This window comes from Heliangelus exortis, chromosome 5 (genome assembly GCF_036169615.1).
Source record: "Heliangelus exortis chromosome 5, bHelExo1.hap1, whole genome shotgun sequence".
Lineage (NCBI taxonomy): Eukaryota > Metazoa > Chordata > Aves > Apodiformes > Trochilidae > Heliangelus > Heliangelus exortis.
Window position 1 is genome coordinate 29,271,153 of NC_092426.1, and position 23,907 is coordinate 29,295,059.

General features: G+C 39.2%; 1 protein-coding gene across 1 annotated transcript in view; it reads right to left on the minus strand.

Annotated features, from left to right (window-relative positions):
• Positions 1-241: 241 nt before the first annotated feature.
• Positions 242-23,907, minus strand: part of AQR (aquarius intron-binding spliceosomal factor) — a 58,635-nt gene continuing 34,969 nt past the window's right edge. Inside the window, exons 25-35 of the mRNA XM_071744295.1 lie at positions 17,839-17,974; positions 14,779-14,988; positions 13,796-13,933; positions 13,190-13,261; positions 10,615-10,802; positions 8,807-8,978; positions 6,280-6,450; positions 5,479-5,564; positions 4,614-4,788; positions 3,420-3,533; positions 242-767 (exon numbers count right to left, since the gene is read on the minus strand). Of these exons, the coding sequence (XP_071600396.1) occupies positions 519-767; positions 3,420-3,533; positions 4,614-4,788; positions 5,479-5,564; positions 6,280-6,450; positions 8,807-8,978; positions 10,615-10,802; positions 13,190-13,261; positions 13,796-13,933; positions 14,779-14,988; positions 17,839-17,974 (1,711 nt within the window). The 3' untranslated portion in view covers positions 242-518. The remainder of the gene's footprint in view (positions 768-3,419; positions 3,534-4,613; positions 4,789-5,478; positions 5,565-6,279; positions 6,451-8,806; positions 8,979-10,614; positions 10,803-13,189; positions 13,262-13,795; positions 13,934-14,778; positions 14,989-17,838; positions 17,975-23,907) is intronic.

Sequence of the window (23,907 nt, forward strand, 5' to 3'; positions counted from 1 at the left end):
TACACGTACTTGGGCATTATGAAACTCTGAAAACCTGCTACAGTCCCAATTCAATAAAGCTTTTAACCATTTCAAAGTCCTGTGGTAAATCACACTTCTCAGACCTATAAATACATATCTTAGTGAACCTTAAGCCTATAACCAAAATACCATCTCAGCACCTACGAGCACAGCTCTGCGTAAGGAATTCTCCATGGCAAAATATTAAGGAAACAATAAAGACTGACTACTACTACTGAACATGGGTATTCAGTGAAGTTTAGTGGGTAACACGGGGACTGAATTAAAGGTCAAATAAACAAAACTGGTATAAAAAGCATCTTTACTGAACAACTTATGAAAAGGAGATTGTGAAATGTTTTGCCTGTCCAGAAAGCATTCAGTGAAAAATATATGGAACAGGTCACATTACACAGGCGATGATTTATAAAAGTTAATGTAAAAATAGCAACTACATTTCTAACAGGTTTTATCCCTGTCCATTTTCCAAAACACGTAGAGGACAAATATCACATGGATCACTTTTCAGTCTCATTCTCAGGTTCACTGTCTCCACTGTCACTGTCTCTTCCAGGGTGTTCTGGCATTGTTCGATGTTCATCCACTTCGGCCACCTTCAGGTCTCCTTCCTTTACTGTTTCTTCCCCTACCTTATTTTCTTCTTCTTCTACATCTTCCTGCATGCCTTGCACTTCACCTTCTAGTTCAGTCTCTTGAGGCTGAGAAGTTTCAGTTTCTTCAATCATAGCAGGTGGGGGCAGTAAGCGCTAGATGATTAAAAAGAAAATATTTTCAGTTTTTAAAACAAATTAATTTATTTGGGCGCTATTTCAGCTTGAACTGGTCCCCTTATGTTTAAGATTTGGCCTTAGATAGCAAGTTACAAACACTCAATTCAGAACTGCTAAAATTTAGAAAACCTAATCACTTGTAGGCACTTGACTCCAATGTAACAAAAAAAGGCAAGAATAATCTTCACTCACAAATGGGTCTTATGGGACACATTTTTTGTCCAAAAGAGGGTGATAAAAACTCCTGACTTCCAATTCAAGGATAGCAAACACGTTTGATTATCCCCAAAAGCCAGACAAGTAATAGGCTATGGTAAATTTCTCCTACAAGCACATTCCTAACAATCTCATCTATTACAATTTCAAACTCTTTGATATATTTAGCTTCCTTTTTGAGGCCTTTTACAGGAGTCTCTAACAACTCATTCCAGTAATTTCCCTTTGAAACATCTAAAACACTGTGTGAACATTATCTGTACTTCCACAGGTTTCACTCACACCTGTGAGTGTAGAAGTTCCAGTAACAGTTAAAGCAATGCTTAGAAATTTTCCACATAGAATTTCAAAGTTTTTGTTCACAAGCAAGAATATAGTTTGCAAAATATTGTAAGCAGCAATGGTAGCCACATTACAGACTTTGGAAAAAAATTAGCAAGAACAGAGTGAGCTGAAAAGTAGAGATGAGAGCTACACGGCTTCAGGCTGTACAGAAACATTCGTATTTCTTGTAGCCTGACATTATTTAATGACATGATGGACATTTCCTTTAAATATTGTGATGAATTTAATGAAAAAAAAGCTTCATAAACCTCCCACAGATCATTGTTTAGTTTTGTTTTTCCTGAAGGCAACTTGGCTTTACATGACAAATTAAGTGTTTAATTACAGTGAAGTCTTATCTTCAATTAGATGACACTAATATTACAAATTTCTGACAAGCACAGGCAAATCTGTGAAGCTATTATGACTACCAGCAGAGATATGAAAAAGATTTTTTTCCTAGACTTTAAAGTTATCATACTGGTTCCTATAATCCATCTGTTCACAGAAAAAGTGCATTTCAAGACCAGAGATCCTTTAAATACAAAGATACATTCTTAATGCATCAGACAAACTCTGATTTCTTCTTTGATTTAGTTAGATGTGTGTTGTGCTTTGTGGCTCCTACTGTCGAGAGCCGTGTAAAAAGCAAAGGAAAATACCATGTTGTACTAAATAGGGTATGAGAAATTTAATGCATGCATTATTTATTTTTGTAGTTTACTTTTTGGCTTCTCCTGCCAAGGAGAATATGATTCATTGTCACAGTAGGAAACGAGCAGTTTTGTGATTAGTTTTAGCTAGCAATGGATGAGGATGCTGAAAAGAACAACCAGTATTGGCAAAAGGATCAGGTCCATATTTGATCAGCATTAAGGAACCAAGCACACCAGTCTTTTGATAAAATTTAGATGCTACCATCAGGTTTTCAGGATATATATAAACTTTTCAGGGGGCTACTCATTTCCATCTGTAGGTGACCAACTGCACAGCCCACTGAGTCTTCATCACATAGGACTGGCACAGTTAAGAGATGTCCCACTACATTAGACACACTGGCTCCAAAACAAGTCTTGTGCTTACAGGACTGGGTTTCTAACAAAACAGTGTGAGTTTTCACTACTTAAAAAAAAAAAAAAAATTATAAGAAGAGATTGTTTAGTAGTGTCACTCCTCTTTCTCTATCCCCTTTTCTTTATAGCAGCTAGATAATTAAAACACTTCTCCAAAAGAGAGAGAAAAAATCTTTTATACCTGGCAAAGGCTTCTTCTGGGTAGCAAAATGCTTCAATTTAGGCTCAATCTATCCTTCCCAGAAGAAAAAAAAAAATGTAAAAAAATTCCAAGATTCACTGGAGAAGAACTGCAGAGGAAAATAAGTTTTCTATCTGAAAGTCTGACATTCAATTATAGGAGAAGTTTTGGATTCTGCTCCCTACGAATTACATTGTCATGTTAGATGAAATAGTCACTGGGAGAAGGAAGCAAGAGGAGGTGACAGAGAAAAGTCCTTGCACTAAAGAATAGAACACAGATTTCATAGAGAGGCATCTTGGGCTAATCTGTTAAAGGATACAGAGCCATGCTCATCCAGCTAACAGAGTAGTTTCCTACACCATAATTTTTTTCGTCTTTTGAAAATCCTTCAGAAGAACAAAATCTTAGAATGGTTCCAAGACATGACCTGGTCTTTCTATAGACTGCAGCCCTGTCATGAAAACCTCCACTACAAAACTTTTATTGCACTCTGCAGTGGTGCTGTAACACCACATAAAACCCAAGTTTACTTCAATAAACAGTGGACAGACTAGTTCTTTAGTAATCAATTAAGAATTTATGGACTCAGACAGAGCCATATCTAGCACTTGGCATCAATTTCTGCTGGTTTTAGGGCCTTAATTACTGAAAGATGCAGCTCTTGCTACTGCAGGATTTTAAAGACCTCAACAGTCTCACTCCCAGTCACAAAACCTTCTTGAACTTTAAACATAACATCAACAGTCTCAAAACTCAACAGCATCTCGCGCCACTTCCTAAAAATCAATTCTATTTTAAATTGAGATCTCCTATAAGTTAGAGGGTCCTTACCTGTTGATAGTGGCGTGTGCTCTGTATCATGTGCATGTACATATTGTATACAAAGTTAGCCATTTGAGGCATGTTCTTAATAACATGTATTTGGTGAGATGGTCGTTCTCCATTCTAAGGAAGAAGAAAAAGAGGCACACAGCAAGCAAAGTGTAACAATCATTATTCAGAGGTTATTCAACTATATTAGAAGACATAAACACCAAATAGTTAAATAATGGTTTAAAAAAGAAAAAAATAGCTGAATTGTTTGGAACAATAGGGACAGAGGTCTTGCATTTGGGGGAACTGTATTAATCATAATACTGCAGCCCAATGAAAAAAATTCAAGGCTGAATTTCAAGTAAACGCTGGGTTCTGATGTTGACTCCACCAAGTACATTTTGGACTTGAGTCATTTAACATATTAAAGGCACAAATAGTGCACTTGTCTGACAGTATCCAGCTGCTTCTTGCACACAGATGCTTAGTTGCACAGCAGACCTCAGTACTTCAGCTCAAGGGCTCCCTCCCAAACTTTTCAACAACACTTAAGATAGGGAAAAATCTGTAACTGAATTCTGAGTTCAAGCAAGCACCCTCTCCCAAAGCTTCAGGAAGCAGAGCAGATTTGCTCCTCCATTTCTTCTCTTAGCAACCCAATATGTATGTCCTGTCCTTTGATCCTCTCACAGTTTAACACAAACGTTTTCCCCTAAAAACCTACTATTACAAAATACATTTTGGTATTTATGAGCCTAGCTCAGAAACAAAGATCTTTTGATTCTGAACCCAATATGAAAAAAAAAAAAAGTTCATTGGTTATCCTGATTTACTCAGTCAAATATAATTCTACATTTTTTAATAGGAAGTGATTAGCCTTCTGTGGCATTGGTTTTTGGTTGTTTGGGTTTTTTTTAAACTAACGTATTTTTGGTCTTGAAAAAGAATGTAACACATTAAATAAAAATACAGAATCACTCACACAGACAGAACTTGGGAAAAAGCAGGAACAAAGTTACAGTGATAAGATTTTTTTAAAAAATGAGGTAAAAACAGCTGGTGCACATCACGATAAAGGTTACAGGGACATCATTATCCAAGGGACACTGGTTTAGCAGACAATAAAGTCCCATCTCTTAGAGCCCATTCAAAAAAGATGGGCAAACACACAAACCCATTACAGATAGCAAAATTCAGACCTGATGTTCTTACCTGTCTTGCTGTTGGAAAACATTCTGTGGGAACAATATGGAGGTAAAGTGGCCGAGCTGTGAGTTGGCTGAAAGCTGGGGTTAGCTCAAAGCAGTTCTGAAAAAGTGATACCCTTGCAAAGATATAAAGCCCAAGCCTGGCTCTTGACATGGCAACAACTAAGCGTCGGACATCCCTTCAAAAAACAAACAAAGTAATTTATATTGTTTTCCCTACATACTGTTTCAGTAACTACCAAATCCTAGAAGCATTATATAAAAGAGGGATAACTGTATTGATAATGATATGAAAAAAACACCCTTTGGTATTTTCCTAGACTTCAGAGGTAAATATTTACACCAAGAACAAACCACAATAGCATTTTTGTATCCCTGAATGCATAAACATGAGTTGGGCAACTCATCGAATTCTGCTGAATACACAAGTCTTCCTCCATCCCCACCCCAAAACTGAAGTGCAAACATTTTAAACTACACATCATGGTAAAACTTGCAGTGATGAAATACTTCTGACACAAAACAAAAAAAAAGCTTGCTTACAGTCAAGAATCTATGAGAAAATTTAAGCCTTCAATTTTTCCACCAGCCGTTACATTCCTATTGTTCCACTACTGTGAAACCAACTTCAGCCTATAGGCAATAATATAAATACAGTATAAGAGCCATTAGTAAAGGATGAAATGGTTGTGAAGAGGGTACCAGAGAGTTATAAAAGAAAACATATCTGACCTTATTCAATGCTTTGCATTAAACTTAATTTCTCCTACAACTCAGAGAATTGAACACTTTTGGATAATGCACTATAAACATCTTTCTCATACAGAAACCATAGTGTAATGACCCCACAAGAGAATCTTCTGACATACCTAAGGTGGCCGACAGCTTTGGTACGCACTAGTGAAAGGAGAATATAATCATTTTGTTGACCTTGGAATCTGTCCACAGTTGTTACCTAGAGAATCAAAAATAAAGAAAAAAAACTCTGCAGGTTAATCTCTGCCATTATACTAAAAAAGTGACACAAAGATTTTAATATTCATTTCAGATTGAGATTGCAGTAAATGGGAAGAGAAACAGGCCTCTAGCCAGAAATCATCAGCCTGTTCTTTTTGAGCAATGTGGGGAGGAGCTTGTGTCTGACTGTGTACTACTTTTAAATTTAGACAGCTAACAGCAGGGTGCTCATACCAAAACATTGTGGAAAAACACCGGTTTTATGAGTTTTCACCTGCAGAATTAGTATCAGATTTTTATAACTATGCTTTTTTGTTTTTTCACTAGATTCAGCATCAGAACATTTATCAAATCATTCCCATTCTGAGTAGATCTTCCTAAAGATGTAGGTTTTGATTAGGTTTTTGTTTGCTTTGTTGATCTATTTTTTTAAATGACAAAATGAATGACAAAGAAAAGAGCTATTCAGCCTTATGTAGTCTGTAACCTTTAAACTTCACTGACTTCAGTTTGTTTGTATGTCAAATTACAAACAGTCAGAAATGAGGGCCCTACTCTATGAAGTGCCATAGAATGTAGATAAATAAATGGGCACTTAACCAGGGAATACTTGCACAGAATTCTGTGAATTTATTAAAATAGTCCATACTATAAGATTGCAATTTAAAAACAAACCAGAACCTGTCTAATGACTGATATATTTTCAAAGTCACCTTGTTTGGCCGCCCAATCAGTGGATTATTTCCACAACGCTGATTAATGACATCCCTGATGAGGTGTTTCTGTCCATTGTATGTTGTCAGGATACTTATCCTGTCTGCAGGATAACCAAGCAGGCACATATACATGAAGACTGCCACAACATACTCCGCTTCACCAAGATTCTTAAGTTAAAAAGAGAAAGAAAAAAAATAAAAAAAGGTTACTCAACTGGTAAGGTTGGAAAGTATAAAACACAATACATCATTGCCATGTATTTAAACAAATACCTCATTGCTGAAACCAGATGCATCTCAGTGGATGTCTCCAGATCAGATGTTTCTTTGCTTACTTAATAAAAGCCATTTTGAGAGAATAACACAACCACAAGTAGGTTTAATAACTTAACATTGAAAATACCTCTGTAAATACTACTGTTAGTCTTTGACTTTTTCCATATTTATTCAAAAGGTCCCAGTTTTATTTCAACAAGCTTTAATTTTAAAAAACTCTTAAATTTCTTAAATATATTAATTAAAAATACTGTTATATCTATCAGCTACTAAATACTTATACTTTTTTTTTTAAAGCATTTATATGGTTATACCTTGGCCAAAGGAACTGCCGTCTTCTGTATAGTTACAGAACTCAACCAAAACCAATAGTATTTTCCTTCTAAAAGCTTAAATGGCAAAAATACACCTTTCATGTAAAATCATGGAATAATTATTTGTTAAAAAGTGTCAGAAGCTGGTAATCTACAGATACGAAGATCAGGGTTTAAAAAACAGTTGGCACCAATAAAACAAGCCTCTAAATAGGCACCACACAAAAATGTTGCAACGAGTGGCTCTTCAGTAAGCTGAAAGGAAGAACTACTTGAATTAAAGTAACTTAACTCTTTTCAACTATTAATTAGGAGACAGTCATCTGGATAATCAAAACCAGTTATTTCGACTGAGTCTGTTCCTATTCAATTGCAAATGACCAGATGTTATTTTGTAACTTTTTTCCTGTGCTATTATTTATAATAAATAATGTCTGTTCCAAAGCAGCACTCTTCTGGCTATAGGAAGCTTTGTCCTATTTCCAGACTGAAGTTATTCATAGCCTGTTTAAAGCCATTTTCTGTCAATAAAAATTATCTTCCACATTAAAAAGTTGTTCACAATTGTCAACATTTATTTCTGCTCTGTTTGTATGGGGAATCTTATCCCCACTCTGTTTGACTAAGCTGGACATGCCAGCCCCATTTATTTTTTCTTATTAAGTGGGCTCTGCTTTACTTTGCAAACACAGTTGCCAGGCATAACAAACACACTGTGAGTGTAAAGCTATTCTACAAATGGTAATCCCCTTTAATTCTGGAAAGAAGAAATAATACTTGGTGGCAATCCAGTATCTCATGAGGACAACATACAATACAACCAACATCCTCTGCTAATAGTTCTCATTTTCAAGACTAATAACAAACCAAAACAAAAAACACCAAACAAAACTGCAGGAAGTATCAGAAGAGTTTGCTTATTACAGCACTGTGGTAATAATAGAGGTGTTCTGTGTCTCTGTGTGAGTATTCTTACTCTCCCCTCCAAAAAACTGTCCTCTTTCTAAAAGTGCAGACTTGTTTAATTCTTAATGATCTTCACAATGAAAAAATGAGTAATATTATCATCTTAAAATATACTGTTAGTATATTATATACTGCAATTTGTATACTGTGGTATATTATATAATTTAACACTACATTAGAAGTGTTAATTCTGTGTTTGAATTAAACACATTAGCTTGCACATAGCTTCAGTGTTGAACTTTTCTGGAACCCAAACTGGTGATTTAGGCATAGGAGTTTGTTTCATCACTGCTTTTAAAGCAAGAAAAATAAGAGAACTGAAAATGTGGGCATCTCATTACAAGTGTAAAAGGTTTTCCTACACATGGGGGCTGCTGTTGACGGCTTAATCTGCAAATTTAGTTGAGAAATTCCAAGGCTGAGGTTTTTTTGCAATTTATTTCAGCCTCTATGTCTCTCTGCCCTGTATGTATATTCCTTACAGTACTGTTTCATTTTTTTAAGAATGAGCTTTTTAGCATTCTCACATGTAGGTCAAATCAATACAGTGACTCTTCAACTCAAATACGTGCCACAGACCAAACTTTGATCCTTCATGTGCAGGAGGAATCTTACTGTTTATTTCACTGTCATGGCAGCACAGCTGGACTACAATAGACTTTAATTTGCCATACTCAAAACATTTCATAATGATTCAACTGATTTACCAAATCCCAGTCCTACTAAAACAGAGTAAACACAGATATCAAGTAAAGTCATCTACTTTAAGCAGAAAGTATATTATTTTCAACATTCAAAACATTAAAATGAGAAAAAAACATGTATAAAGATGACTGAATTATCTACAAACATAAATTAAACATCAGTTTGCTGCATTTTAACATTGAAAAAAACCCACGTCTGTCTTCACTGCAGATTTAATAAACCATATTTAGATTAATAAAGCATATATTTAGGATTTCTCTTACCTGATAGAAATAAGGATTGGGTTCAGATTCTCCTACACCGTTGAAGTCTTCTACATTTATCAGCTGGAAGTCATATAAAAAGCCAGCATTGGCTGTTCTGAACTCTGGCAGAAGCTGCACATGAGGCAGGTTACCCAGATTCTTGTACCGCCAGTTGTAGAGGTTGCACAAACTGTTCAAAACCACAGAAACAGCACAAATAGTTAAAGTGGTTCCTGAACTCACTCAAAATGGTTCAGATGCACATAACCCCTAGCTCTGAAAATTAATGTTTCTGTAAGTTTTCAATGAAAAAAATATTATTGCTGGATATACATATATATTTGTACAATCTACCCAGCAACTCTGTTTTAGGTTTTGATTCTGTTTGGTTCTCTCTCACAGAAAATTTCAGATTTCACTTCTTTTTAGAAAGCTGAGTGCAGCACACTTGCCCCTAAGCATGTTATATTTGATCAGCTCTACCCTGAAAGGTAGAGATTTTGCAAAGAAATCCAGTAGAAATTTTCATAACTAACAAAATTTAAGCAGTATTAATGCTTCTTTACAAAAAGGAAGGAGTAAGTGAAAAGGGATTTTCTGCATTACCTGCTGTAAAGCTGCCTACTGCAAAAAGAAATTTATTATTTTCTGCATTGCCATGTATAAACCTGAAACATGAATGGAAGCAAACAAAATTTACAGAATTCTGAATCATATCTGATATCTATAGGAATGCTAATATAACAAAAAATGCTTCCATTAAAAATGCACAGCAATATATAGACCAGATAAAGTACCAGATATTTCATGGGAAAGATACCTATGATCAGAAGAAAAGAGAAGGAAGGTACAGGAAAGACCTTTGATTAAGACTGAAAAGTGAAGGAATTTTCTCTTATCTCTAGGAAGATCTCTGAGATGTTACAGAACAGTAGATGACAGAATGAACTTATCATACTGAAATATAAATCACATTTTAAAAATTATACTGAAAGTAACTGTTATTCATTTGTCTAGAAAATAATATTCCAACATACACCAACATTTATTACATAAAAACCCTGAAGTTCTCCTATACATTGTTCATTCCACTTTCTGCCTAAAAAAATTAGGATTTAAAACTAAACTTTAAGCAGCAAGGTATTATATAGATGTATTTTATCTTCTTTGATTTTATTTTTCCTTGTTAATGTGACACCACAAAACATACACTTCAGACAATAAATAAATTTGACATTTATATTACCACCATGAAATTACAAATACAGGGATAAAAAGAAAAACTATCTTACTACAGGGAAAACAGTATTTTGTAATATTAAAAAGGTGTTATTCTCTTGTGTGTAATTCCTGATTGTCTCGAATCAGTCAAAGCTGAAGCTTTGCTGAAATAACAAAATTATCCTTTTCTACCCATAAAGGAAATACAATATACCCAAGGCCAAATAAAGCAAATCTTTATTTGGACTTGAATAAGTAGAATATATTTGTTTAGAGAAGGAAATTCCTGCAAAAAAATCTCATCTGTAAAAAAAACCCCAAACACTTAATACTATTAAAGCTTCTTTAAATATAATTTAATTAAAGTACTCCCACACCAGCAGAGTCTTACTATATAAAAAAAAAAAAAGACATAAAACTGATTGCCATTCAGCAAAGTAAAATCTGACTTCCTACTCTAAGCAAAACCAAATGGAATAGAACTAAGTACTAGAACATGTAGAACTAAAATACAGTAGGAAAAAAAGTCCAGTGCTATGTGTGCTTTTCAAATTTTTAACCTGGCAGTTTTTTACAAGCTCGAGATGCCATTTTCTCTGTCTCACCTTGCTCTTGCTCTTCCTTGTGCATCCAAGTCAACAGTTGGCACTCCAACACGAACAAACCTTGTAAAAAGGGACTGCTCCATGTTGGAGTATTTTTGAAAAGCCATGTTCTTAATGACTGGTGGCAACTGATGATGGTCACCAATCATAATCCACCGCTTCAAACGACTGAATCCATCCTGAGGGTTCTAGAATTAAACAATTGCACAGTAGTAACTACTACAATATAATCAAGGCACTCAGTTACAACACCTTCATAGTTAAATTGTCTTAGCCTAAGCCCTCCATTTCAGCATTTGCTCTTAAGCAACAGTGAACTGCCATCATTTTACAAACTACATGCTTCTTTCCCATCTACTATAAGAAAAAGGGAGTAGCATTTTAAATAGTCTTGTTTTTATAAAGCAACAGGTAAGTTAACTATTAAATTAAGTAAAGATCATAACTATTATAGTTTTCAAGGTCAAAAGCAACGTTACCAGAAAAGGAACCAATTACATACTTATTTCCCCTCACCAGCCTGATTCATCGTGTTATTCACCTCTCAAACTTTTGTAAAATACTATCAAGATGCTTATTTTTATTATTATTTTATATTTATTTATTTTATTATAATATTTATTATTATTATTAATAACTAATGAAAACCAAGGTAAAAGCTATGCAGAACTTATTCATTACACAGTACTGCAGTGTAATGCTGGACCTTTAAACTCAAGACTGCCAGAATGACAAAGTAATGGCCTAAAGTCCTACTAGTGTCTTTATGCATGAGGATTTAAATATCTAATTAGAGAACAAGCCACCTACAGGACAACTTATGCTTCCATACCTTTCTGACAGTTAGGGCACTTAACTAAGCAGCAAGAAGAAATCCTGCATTTCAGGTAGAACTAAATTGAATGTTAGTCTAGAGACTACAGTGAGGACTCAATAAGCCTGCAGGAGAGAAAGCAGCCAGGTCTACTTAACTGTATTATTATAAGTATTTGATGAACTATTAAATGAAAAGGAAAGAGCTAGACTGTCATGTTTTATCATTTTTGACAAGCCTTATCCAACAGAATTTTGGTCTCTGAACACCTCAAACAAAATGGAGAAGTATGTGCTCCTCTTCAGAGTTCAGGAAGCATTTGGGGTTTACAGAGTGAATTAGTTTCCCACCTGCTCAGAATTACCAGAACTCAGCACTCTTTAACATATTAAGAAGATATTAAAGGACTACATTAACATCCCTAAAACTTAAAAACCTACAGTTACACAGCAACTGAGAACAGGACTTGGGCTTTAACAGCAATATGGCTTAGTTGGACATGCACATCCTTTTGTGCACCAAGCCCATATTGAGTTACTTTTCTGCAATTGTATTCTGCTCTCCATTGTTGAAGTGAAAAAATAACAGCTGCAATTACTAATACCTCAAATGTTTCATGGAGTTTCCATTACGCCTTTTTCAATTGAGACTAATTTTCTGTTATTTTCAAAAGCTGGGATTGTGGTTTTCTAGAGGACTTAAAATTATTGCTTTTCGATGAAAATATCTGCTCCAGGCAAAGCTTATGAAAGGAATCTTAATTTTAGAATATGAGCAAATGCAGACTGTGTATTTTTCAGAAAGCCACTAGAGATTTAGAATCAAATCAACAGTACAGACTGTCTTCAGTTTTACTTCAGACTTGCCATATATCAGCTTCTGATTTGCAGCTAAAGAATTTTCAGAGTTCCTGAGGGAGCCCATATTTCACTTCCTGAGGGTGAGATTTTATCTTGTGATAATCTGGGATTGCAGAGATAGCAGACACAGATGTGTGAGAAGCACATTTTGCTTAATTATGAAATCCCCTAGCACTTTAAAGAGCAAAAGTGATGCCTCCCAAGCTCAGGCTGCTAAAAGCAACCACAGATAATCTTCACTGGAAGCACAAAAAAACTGAAGACAACCTGAGTAAATGTGTTGAGTTTAGACTGATTATTGGGCAAAAGTAGAAGTAGAACCAGTAACCATTTATTTACTTTCTTTGGAGTTTTAGCAGCAATTAAAATGTCTGCTCTCTACTTGGCTGCAGTTCTCCTGAAAGTTGCAGGTACTTGCTATCTCTCCATCTCTTTTAATCTTGACTGAAACTGACCAAACAGCACAAGCAGACAGGACGACAGAAATTCTTCATCAGAACTAATAATTCTAATTCTAATAATAATTAAAACTAACATTGATCATTATTAGAAGAGAAAGAATAAAAGTTACAAGCTAGGACCTAGGCTACATAAATATATTATACATAAATATATATACATAAATATTTATTATTTTCGAAAGTAAAGACTTCTAATACTGTCATTTAATCAAGAAATGCACCATATTTAGAACCTAATAGCTTACTCCATAATATTAAAAACCAAGGATAAGCAACTTATATAAAACAATGTGAAAGTTTTTCCTCTCTACTCAAATAGCAGGCATCAGTTCTAGGTGACTTTCTCCACACTACATAGTTTCACTTCAACATTCTATACTGTTCAAGAACACAGACTCATCTATTATAATCTGTGGTATGTTTTATAATTCAGGTCTAACCTGCAACAGGAGAGGTATAAAGGTTTCTATCTCCAGAATCTGAGCAGACTCTTCCATTAAGATGTTGTCATACTGAGAAAGAAAAAGCAGAGATGTCCATCAATCAATACAAATTAATGCTGTTATTCAGTCTACCAAAGAGAGCATCTATTTCTCATTTGGTTTTTAATGGGTGGGACAGTTACATCAGGATTTTACTGTTTACATAAGCAAAACATCAGTATTACTAAAAATCAATGTCAGAGGGTGAATTCCTACTACATCAAAGGCAAATCTATCTGCACCTATCAGGGACTGCACCGAGAAGGCTGAACTACATGACGTGCTTCCCATATGCCATAACTCAACAGCAAGATAAGTTTTTTGCACTAGAGAATTTTTTTTGTATATACAATATTTTGTATATACAAACTTAAAAGTGATCTCATTTTTTATTTACAGAAGTTTACAATTTCAATTGAAACACTGAAACATTCTGATTAAAAATGCACCTCAAAATAATTTAGGTATCCAGATTTACAATAGAAAAATAACATGTATACAAGGGAGGAAGGGGGCTGAAAACTACAGAAACTAATTACTGTAGTAACATCCTATAGTCATTACTTTGAAGCCTAATTCAACCAGGTCATGTCGTTTCAGAGCAGCATGAGTACAAGTCATGGCAATGATTTTTGCTTCTTTCACCAACAGGTATTTGGATCTATCCAGGCCACTACGGAGTAGTTCAAATGCTCTGAATTCCTAGAGAGGAGAAAGGAAAATTTTGGAAGTGAGAATACAAAAAATTATTGCTTATAAAATCCATTCAGTTAAACTATCTGGCCCCATTCTTATTATTATTATTCAAGAAAGTCATGAAGGTTTCCACCATTAAGAATCTCATCTGAATAATTTTTTTAATGCTAAACCTGGAACCAACACTATTTCAAAAAACAACCTTTTAAAAACACACCCAAGAACCCCACAGCCTGCGTACATATATAAATTTGCAGACAACTATTCCATTGATTGAGGGAACCTCTCAGAATCCCTCAAAATTGTTTTACTGTAGTTTTGTTTCCTAATTTACTGCATCATAACATCACATCAAATTCAACGTTGGAAAAAACAATACAATTAGTATGACCAAAGGATACCAAGATCATTTTTACCCTAACTTTTCAAGCAATTCTGGGAAAAATAGAATAGAATAGAATATATTTAGGTTACTTCTAAGTTATCCGATTAAAGGCAATTCAGTGTAAATAGAATGACCCTGTGAGGATCACAGGGGCAGTGATAAGTGCACCAGCCTTAGTAACCTCATCAGTGAAAGTGGAACATGCAGAATGGCTGCTTCCTGAAATCAAAATAAAACAGATTACACCCTTGTCCCAATTGTGAAATATGCCTATATTCCTCTAAGATGGAAATTCTCATACGAATGTCTTACAAGTTAATAAACTTGCCTCAAGGTATATATTCCTTTTATGATAAAGGCCTTATCTCTATGGCCATATCCTTATGATAAAGGAGAATGGAGAATTCTGGAACTTTGTGAAGTTTTTTATGGGATGATCCAGATTCACTTACAGTTCATGTCCTACCTCAAGCTGAGTGAATATTTTCTTAATATGTCTAAAACACCCTTCAGCAATTTCCATATCTTCTTCATAGGATTTGCCTTTGAAAATTGGTTGAGGAGCATTTGCAAAATACTGGTGAAAAGGAAATAAACTGGAGACATCTGTAACATTTGGTGATTTTCCACCTTTAGCTTTCACTTTGCTGATATACTCCTCCCATCGAGACATCACCTATGAAAAACAAAAGTGCCATATTGACATGTTTTTGTATCATGAAGTCATTGTAAGGTATAGACTTGAACTAATAGTTTTAAGACAAAAAAAATTATCACAAAAGCAAGGTATGTCTAAATTAGGATTTGACCTTGTATTAGGATGACATTTTTGAAGCTGTGGTTGTTTTACCCTGGGTGGCTGCCAGACCTCCAGCCAGCATCTCTTACTCCCCCTTGGAGAAAATAAGACGGAAAAGCTAAAGGCTTGAGATAGAGATTAAGATAAGGATATGACTTTGCAAGTCCCATTCAAAGGCAAAACAGATCTGATTTGGGGAAAATGAATTTATTTTATTGCTGATCAAAAATAGACTAGGATAGTGAAAAACAAAGACAAAGACAAAACCAAAACCATCTTTCCTCTCTATTCCATACTTCTTTCCAGGCTCAATTTCACTCCTTCATTCCCAAGTCTCCTACCTCCTCCTCACCCTGAGCAGTGCAGGAGGAATGGGACCTATCACTCAAGTTCATAATGCTACATCCCTGACACCCCTTCCTCCTCACACTTCTCCCCTGCTCCAGTATGGACTTTCCAAAGGCTGCAGCTTCCTTCAGGGCATATCCACCTTGCTCCATCATCATGAGTTCTTCCATGGGCTAAAGTGTGGATATATGCCTAGACACGGCCCTCTATGGACAGCAGGGAGACAACCTGATTCACCATGGCCTCTCCATCACCAATGGAGGAATTTCTGATCCTGTGTTGGGAGCAACTCCTGTCCCCTCCTTTTCCTCCTGTCCTTGGTGCACAGGATTGTTTCTCACTCTCCATCTGTATAATCCCAAAAAGAACATTTGTCTCAAAACAGCCACCCTGATAAAGTGGACACTGTGCTTGGGTGGAGGCCTCACTCGATAGCCATCTGGACTCTGTTCTTTCAAGGAGAGACCCCCATTTGGGGAACCACCCTGAGAAACAGGGCCCTATTCTCACAAGAGCAGCCCCTCCTTTAGTGGCCATCCTGATAAGCTGAACACTGTCCTTGCAAGGGGAGCTCTGTTTGACGACCACCCTGACAGGCAGGACACTGTCCATATTCCATAAGGGACATGGGTAGGCAAGCTGCACCCTGTGGAGGCAGAGTGACATCTTGTGTGTGCCCCGGGTAAGGCCACTGGAGAGGGCACGTGTGCAGAAATAAGGGTTATTGCTGTGTCATTCCATCTGGAGTCCAAGTGAACACCTGGCTCTCCAAGAGATGCCAAAGCTCCCCCCAAAATGGTGGGGTCAGGCAGAATAAAAGAGGCACACTCAAAATGCTGGATGCACACCCACCATCACAGGACCTGAACTTGCTACCAAGATCACTGCTGGATCCAAAGGTGGTGATACCTTTTCTATCTCTTCTTTATCTTTATCTCTCTCTCCATGTGTCTGTGTCAAACCTTATCTTGGCACATGAAGGTAACATGGTTTCTAACTTCATTAAGTTTTACTGCTCGTTGCTTTGTTAAGTTTTGTTGCAACCTGTACTTTTACAGCTTTATTAAGTTTTGCTAAATCCATTACTCTGAAAGCATCACCATTTATAATTCTGCTAGTTGTCCCACTTTTAAGTAGTGTTTTTATACAAACCTCCTGGATAATAACCTTACTCCTGAGTATTGTGCAGAGAATTCCCAAACTTAATCTCACTGAATGGGTTGTTAAAAGAGATTAATTAGAGGAGGAGAAGGATTGTGCCCAGCTGCACCTAGGCTCCTCTTCGAGGGAGTTTAGAAAGCAAGGGGGTCCAGTCTGAATCTCCCTGGGTCCACCCCCACTCTGGAAAACCCTACCCACTCTGCAGGATGTAGGGATGTGCCCACTCCATGGGACGTGATATTTTGTTTGGCCCCCACATCTGGGGAGCCATGCTCACCTTGTGAGATGTGACAGTGCAGCACCCACCTGGTGGGGTGTGACACCATCCTTTGCCCCCACCTGATGCAAAATGGTTATTCACCTTTTCTCAAAGACATTTTGACAGAAGGACCAGACAGGCTCAGCTTTGTCTCTGTTGGAGACAGCTGCATCCAACACGGAGCAGCCCCTGGTCTTTTCTCACAGAGGTCACACCTGAAGTCCCCCACTACAAAAAACTTGCCCCATAAATACAATGCAGAACATAAATCTCTTCATTCTCTCTCCTTAGGGAGAAGGTTTCAAATACCAACTTGGATTCCTTTGGGAGGGAACTAAATAAGAAGATGAGCTCTAGCAGTGCTCCTATTACTGTTCAATACCATTTAATATTTAGGCCCACAGTACACCTAATCCAGAGTAACTTCTGTAAAAACATATACAGTGTATACATTTGATCCTAAGTACCACTCACAAGTTTGCTTAAGCCATACTAATTGCTAATGTGGGCTATGTTACTGAAAAAAATACATAGAAAGGAAACGTGGGCTATAAAATATACAGAAAATCACCATTTCATGTACTATGCAACCAATTGCACACTGGCATTTTACACCATAAAAGCTTTCCAGCAGGATCATCAAGTAGCTGCTCTAATGCTTGCCCAAAATGTAAAGCAGACCCCAGGTTTTCCTATCTGAAGGACAAAATTCAAATTAGAAGCTTTGCCAGCAGCAATGCTAGCCTGTCAGTTGGTGAGTCATCAGGCAGGACTTAAAACAATAGCAATACAAGTAAGATACATTGCCATTATAGCTGTAGCTGTTTACTGTATTTTGAACCACCAAAAAATATGAGCTTTTTTTAGACTCAATTCTGAAAAATTCACTCCAATTTTTACCAAGTGTTTCATAACACATTGAGGTCACACAGTCAGTGTAGAAGTATTTCAGTCCTTACTTGGTATAAGAAAAAGTGGCCAGCTGTTTCACAAGTGTAAGAAACATCTCCATGGACTCCAAGACTCTCTTGCAGTCGTCCAACTTCTCGTAGAAGCTCAAGTCTTCGAGCCAGCACATAATTAACTCTTCCATATCTACAAAATGGATTAAATACAGCATTATTAGCATTTAAAGTTATTTAATTCAAAACTGTCTGATCTAAGTAAGATACTGAGACATCACCACAACCAACAGCCTTCCCAAAAAAACTCCACAACTACTATCAGGTAGCAAAATCCAAAAATTTGCCACACAACCACTATTTCTATCAGTTGGGTCCTAAAAATTAACAAAGCCATGCAAGAGGCTTTATAGTAGAAAAAGGTCCTTTTATCCTATCACTTTAACAAAAGTTTTTTAAGTGTTAGCAAAACATTCTCATCCTGTACCTGTAAAGAAGAAAACCATTATTTTCAATGTACTACTTGGGAACTATGGTACACTACATATTACACAAACACAAGTGATTTATACAAGTCTGTGGACCATCATAAATGGAACCTACACCCTAAGTTTCAGTACAATAAGGCTGCCTTCCATTGGCAATATACAAAATGTCTTGCAATAATGCTTAGCCCACTGTAACTGACAGTTCTGCATCCACACATGGGAGGTCCTGTACTCACGGCTGCCTGTTGAGTAATTTTATGACATTGGTTTATAACCTATGCCTTCCATTCTTCCTTCTCACACCAAATTCAGCCCAATTTTTTTCTTTATAAATCAATTTCCTTCATCCACCCACTGCCCCCATCCCAGAAGCAGTAAAAGAACAAAAAAATCAACATACCACATTTTCTAAGAAAGAAAACAAAAAGTAGTATAAATGGGCAGTGCTAAAGAAGTGAGAGGAAGAGGACACTGTTTGTAGTTAAAAGCTCAAATGTGAATAAAGGCTAAATTTCAAGTTCTTGTTAAACTTATTATTCATAAAGTATGCTTTCCAAATAGAAAAAAATAAGACACAATACCCGGTGATCACAATGAGCTCTATTGTCTTATTTAGAAGGGTGAGAGTAGTTTAAGCTGGAGATTTAAATTTACTAAGGCACAATTGAATATGATATTGTTCACAACTAGAAAAAACAAGTTCCTCAGGAACTATGACAGTTATGATCCTTGGAATACTAAATAGTTTCTTCTCCTTCAACAAAACTAATCCATTATGATCACAAGTGACTGGCAACCAGCTGTGGTTTGTTTCCCCTCACACTTCCAATGTCCTCTTATTTCTCACATAAAACAAGATATATGACTTGAATTGTATTTGTTCACTGCTACAAAAAATTTCTTGGGCTGTGATTCCCCTTGTGTTTAATCGACAGGATGAGTTCAACCAGCTCCCCTCTACCTTGTGTTCTGATATGCCCTGTCCTGCTTTACTGTTCCTGCAGAGGGAGCAGAAAAGGAACATTAAGCTTGCCAAACAGTAGAAATTCCTTAAGCAGTATTGTGCCATTTATAAAAGCCTGACACAAAAACCCCACGATCTCAGGAGCAACTTAAACCCAAAAAAAGGCATATGGGAAATAACATTCTCACAGTACTGCAGCCCACCTTCAAATATATTCCTCAACCTTTGTCAGCAACACAGAGTGTCTCAAAGAAAACTGTTCAAGGAATATACTAAACCATGGATATTACTAAATAAATATCTGCCACTGCATCATTACACTAAAATTTTGGCTATAAAATTTCTGGAGTAATTTGACTATGTCAAAGCATTAAAATTGAAAAAAAAAAAAATAAAAAAAATCAGAAACTATGAAAATGAAACTCATCTGTACAAATGTGGGTAACTTCTGGTAAATATAATTTTTACTGCAACTTTTGAGTCAAAGTATTGCTATAAAAATCCTTGTTAATGACAATAAGTTAATGACAATAAGTTAATGACAATAAGTTAATGACAATAAGTTAATGACAATTCAGTCATTTCCAACGCACAACCCTTATATCCCAACTTATATTTGTGAGCATGTGTAATTCTACTGATGTCAACTTGACTAACATGTAACAAACACACCAATATTTTAAAAACAGTTTCTTAAGTCAGTCTGTACTGATACACACTTGATAGCTTTCCTTATGTATGCATTATTCAAATTGTGATATTTACCAATGAAATAAGTGTAGGCAGCAGGTGCCAGGACTTGCCGGGTGATGGGCCCGGACGGTGCTGGCCCCACCTGTGCCCAGTTGGGGCTGGCCCAGGTGCACATGCCCGGGATCGGCAGGGAGTGGTTCCTGAGCAGGCTCCAGAGCCAGGCGGATCGAAGTTAGTTCACTGATACTAACCCGAACCAACACTAGCTCGATTGACTCTGTTCGCGAACCGAGCTCGCGCCCATGGCGAGATTCGTCTCTCGCAACATCTGGTGGAGAATGCGGGCAACAATTTCGGTCTAAACCGTCTCCCCGAGTGTTTCGTCCGAAAGTGACCCTTCTCCACAGACCGTTCGATACCCCGAAAGATTCGGGTAAGAGAAACCTTTTCTTCTCTTTGACATCGACATCAGTAAAACCGATGATGGGATCCTATGCAAGCAAACCTACCGGCACCGCCGTTGCCGAGCAGATTGTAGCCCAGGCAGAAAGGCAGGAACCCCTCCGCTATCCGGGTCCTGAGACCGCCTGGGACCTCTGGCGGGAGGTGTATAATCTGCTGGCAAGTCTCCACTATAAGGAGACCAACGGCGACATTATTGATGCGGACAACACCTGGCGGGTCGTTTGCAATCTATTAGCTGTTATGAAAGCCGAAATAGAAGTGGCAATTGCCACCGCCGCGGCTCCATTACGAAAGACCGAGGCATTTCCCCCGAAGGAAATGCCTGCTGCAACCCCCTCGGCACCACCCTTCGAGGGGGAGGAGCCCGAGAGAGCGCCAGCCGTGACCTCCTCGGCACCACCCCTGGAGGAAGGAAAAAACAAGCAAGTATGTCTGGGGCTGACCAGTGGCAAGCCTGCCATAAAGGGCATGTCCGGGAAGCCCCACCAAACTGTGACCGAACTCCTATCGGATATCGGCCCGGAAGTTGAAACACCGGAAAATGATGGGGCGGAAACCGCGGCTTGCAGCACCTCCGGCTGCCGCGGAGAGTTACCCCCGCCGCCGCCCCCGGCCCCACGGAAGGCTGCAGAGAAAAAAGCAGCCCCTCAACCAGCGGCAGTATCTGCGCTGGAAGACAAGATATCGGCCCTGCAAGACCAGGTCACTCGGGCCGTGCAACTAATAGAGAAGCGGGACGTCGAACATCGCCCAGCTTTTCAGCAGTACAGGAACCCATCCACCCTGACGGACAACGAGGATGATGTCCCGACCCCGCCGCGGCAACTTCAAAACGCCCAGGGCGCTACTACCGGTCGCCCAGGGCGCTGGTCTGGCATCATCCGGGATGCCATTCTGGAGGGCAAGTGGGAGCCCACCACTGTGGCGTGCCCCGTGCTGCAGGGCGCTAATGGACAGCCGGTGTTTGAACAACACTCATGGAAAACCCTGCAGCAGGCGAGGCAGATAATCAAAGAACAGGGGCTGAGGTCGGAGAGCAGCCGGGCCATCCTGGACTGGCTGTTCACTTCCGATATAAACAGCCCATATGACTGTCGCAGTCTAAGTCAGTACCTACTAACCCCCTCCCAACAAATCATCTGGTTAAGGGAGTGGGAACGCCTCGCCGCGGCGGAAGTTAACCGCGCTAGGGCACCCGGAGATCCGCTAGCGGGCGTCACAGCGGAGATGCTCACTGGCTCCGGGCGTTTTGCAGAGATCGATCTTCAGCTACAATACCCGTGCGAGCTCCACCACGCCGCGGCAAGACTGGCACGTCAGGCATTTTACGCAGTACCAGAACCGCACCCAGTACCATCATTTACCAATGTAAAGCAAGGGTTGAACGAACCCTACCAAAATTTTGTCGATCGACTGTGGCAATCTGTCACGGCTCAATCAGACCTGACGATAGAGCAGCGTGAATCTATGTTTAAACTACTGGCATTCGAGAATGCAAATCCCAGATCAAAAGCCCTCTTCTCGACACTGCCGAAAACGGCGCCAGTATCAGAAATGCTGGACGTTGCCGCCAGGGCGTCTCAGCACCAGCAGCACCAGGGAATGGCTGGTGCTTTCGCCGCCGCATTGGAGCCAACCCATCAGCTCCTCGCGGCGGTAGTACAAAAACTGGGCAATAACGGAGGACATGGCCGTCAAAACCGGCGAAATCGCCTGAACAGACAGAGGCAGTCCAGCCCGGTCTGTTCGCGATGCCACGCAAGGGGACACACCTGGCGAAACTGCTCTGCAGTCGCCTGGTGTAATCGCTGTCAGCAAGCGACACACAACGACGCAGCCTGCTGGTACCAAAAAAACGGCAGGGGCAGCGCGAGGGGCCCCCGCGCCGGGATACAAGTAGCCGGGCCAACGCTGTATGCCGGCTCCCCGCCCCAGCAACCCGGGGAAGCCTTGGCATCGATTTACAATCTGCGATAGACACCACACTGCTGACCATGGCTGTCCACACAATACCAACAAACACGTACGGACCGGTAATCCATGAAAATTCTAACGTTGGTGCACTTTTAGTAGGACGTTCTTCCTCAGGACTGGCGGGACTAGTAGTGCTCCCAGGGGTTATAGACGCCGACTCCACGGGGGAAATAAAGATAATGTGTTTTACACTAAATCCCCCCCTAGTAATTAAGGCAGGGACCCGATTAGCACAGCTAGTCCCACTCCCAAAATTAGACCTAGGAAAGAACGTTAAAACAGAGAGAGGCGATCGGGCCTTTGGCTCATCTGGAGACACTTTGGTAACCCTGGCGCAACAGATGAGAACAAGGCCGATTATAAACATACAGATGGCGATCGGCAAAGAGGTAAAAACCCTCCCTGTAATGCTAGATACAGGAGCCGACGTCACAATCATCAGTAAGAGTATCTGGCCTCGAAAATGGAAGCTTATTGCAGTTTCTGACGCCATTCAGGGGATAGGTGGCGGTTCCACCCCCCTGCAAGCGCACCAACCAGTACAAATTAAATTTCCAGAAGGGCAAGTGGTAACTGTGAGACCATATGTGTTACCCTTGCCCGGTCAGCTCGGGGGGTTGTTTGGTCGGGACATGATGAGCCAGATGGGGGCCATCCTCACTATCCCTGAACCCACCCAACCCTCCCAAAATTTTCAATAAGGGTCACTGCTGACATGCCGCTGACCCCCAGACTCCGCTGGAAGACGGACACCCCTGTCTGGGTAGAGCAGTGGCCCCTTTCCAAGGAGCGGCTAGACATAGCAAATCGCCTGATAAAAGAACAGCTAGACGCTGGACACGTCCAGCCATCTGTGAGCCCGTGGAACACACCCATCTTCGTGGTTCCAAAAAAGTCGGGCAAGTGGAGATTGATACAAGATCTGAGAAAAATTAATGACCAGATGTGGCCAATGGGCGCCCTCCAACCTGGGCTGCCCCTGCTTACCATGCTACCTAGAGACTGGCATCTTCTGGTCATGGATTTAAAGGACTGTTTTTTCAATATCCCCTTAAATCGTGAAGATACTGCTCGCTTCGCGTTCACGGTCCCATCAGTTAACAAAAGTGAACCAGCGAAGCGATATGAGTGGGTGGTACTGCCACAGGGAATGAGAAATTCCCCGACCATATGCCAATCGTATGTGGCACGGGCGCTCGCGCCAATTAGAAAAGCAATGCCGGATACGATAATTTATCATTATATGGACGGTATCTTATTTTGCCAGCAAGCCCCGTTCCCCGAAAACATCGGCCAGGTCTTGACCAACCACCTCAAGACCAAAGGACTAATCGTAGCTCCGGAAAAAATTCAAATGAAGTCACCCTGGAGCTACCTAGGGTGGAAGGTAACTGATGCTACGGTGAGACCTCAAAAATTAGAAGTAGTCCATTCAGTTAAAACACTGAATGACGCCCAAAAACTAGTGGGTGAATTACAATGGGTTAGACCCATTATAGGTCTCACCAACGCAGACATCCACCCCTTTTTGTCCTTATTACA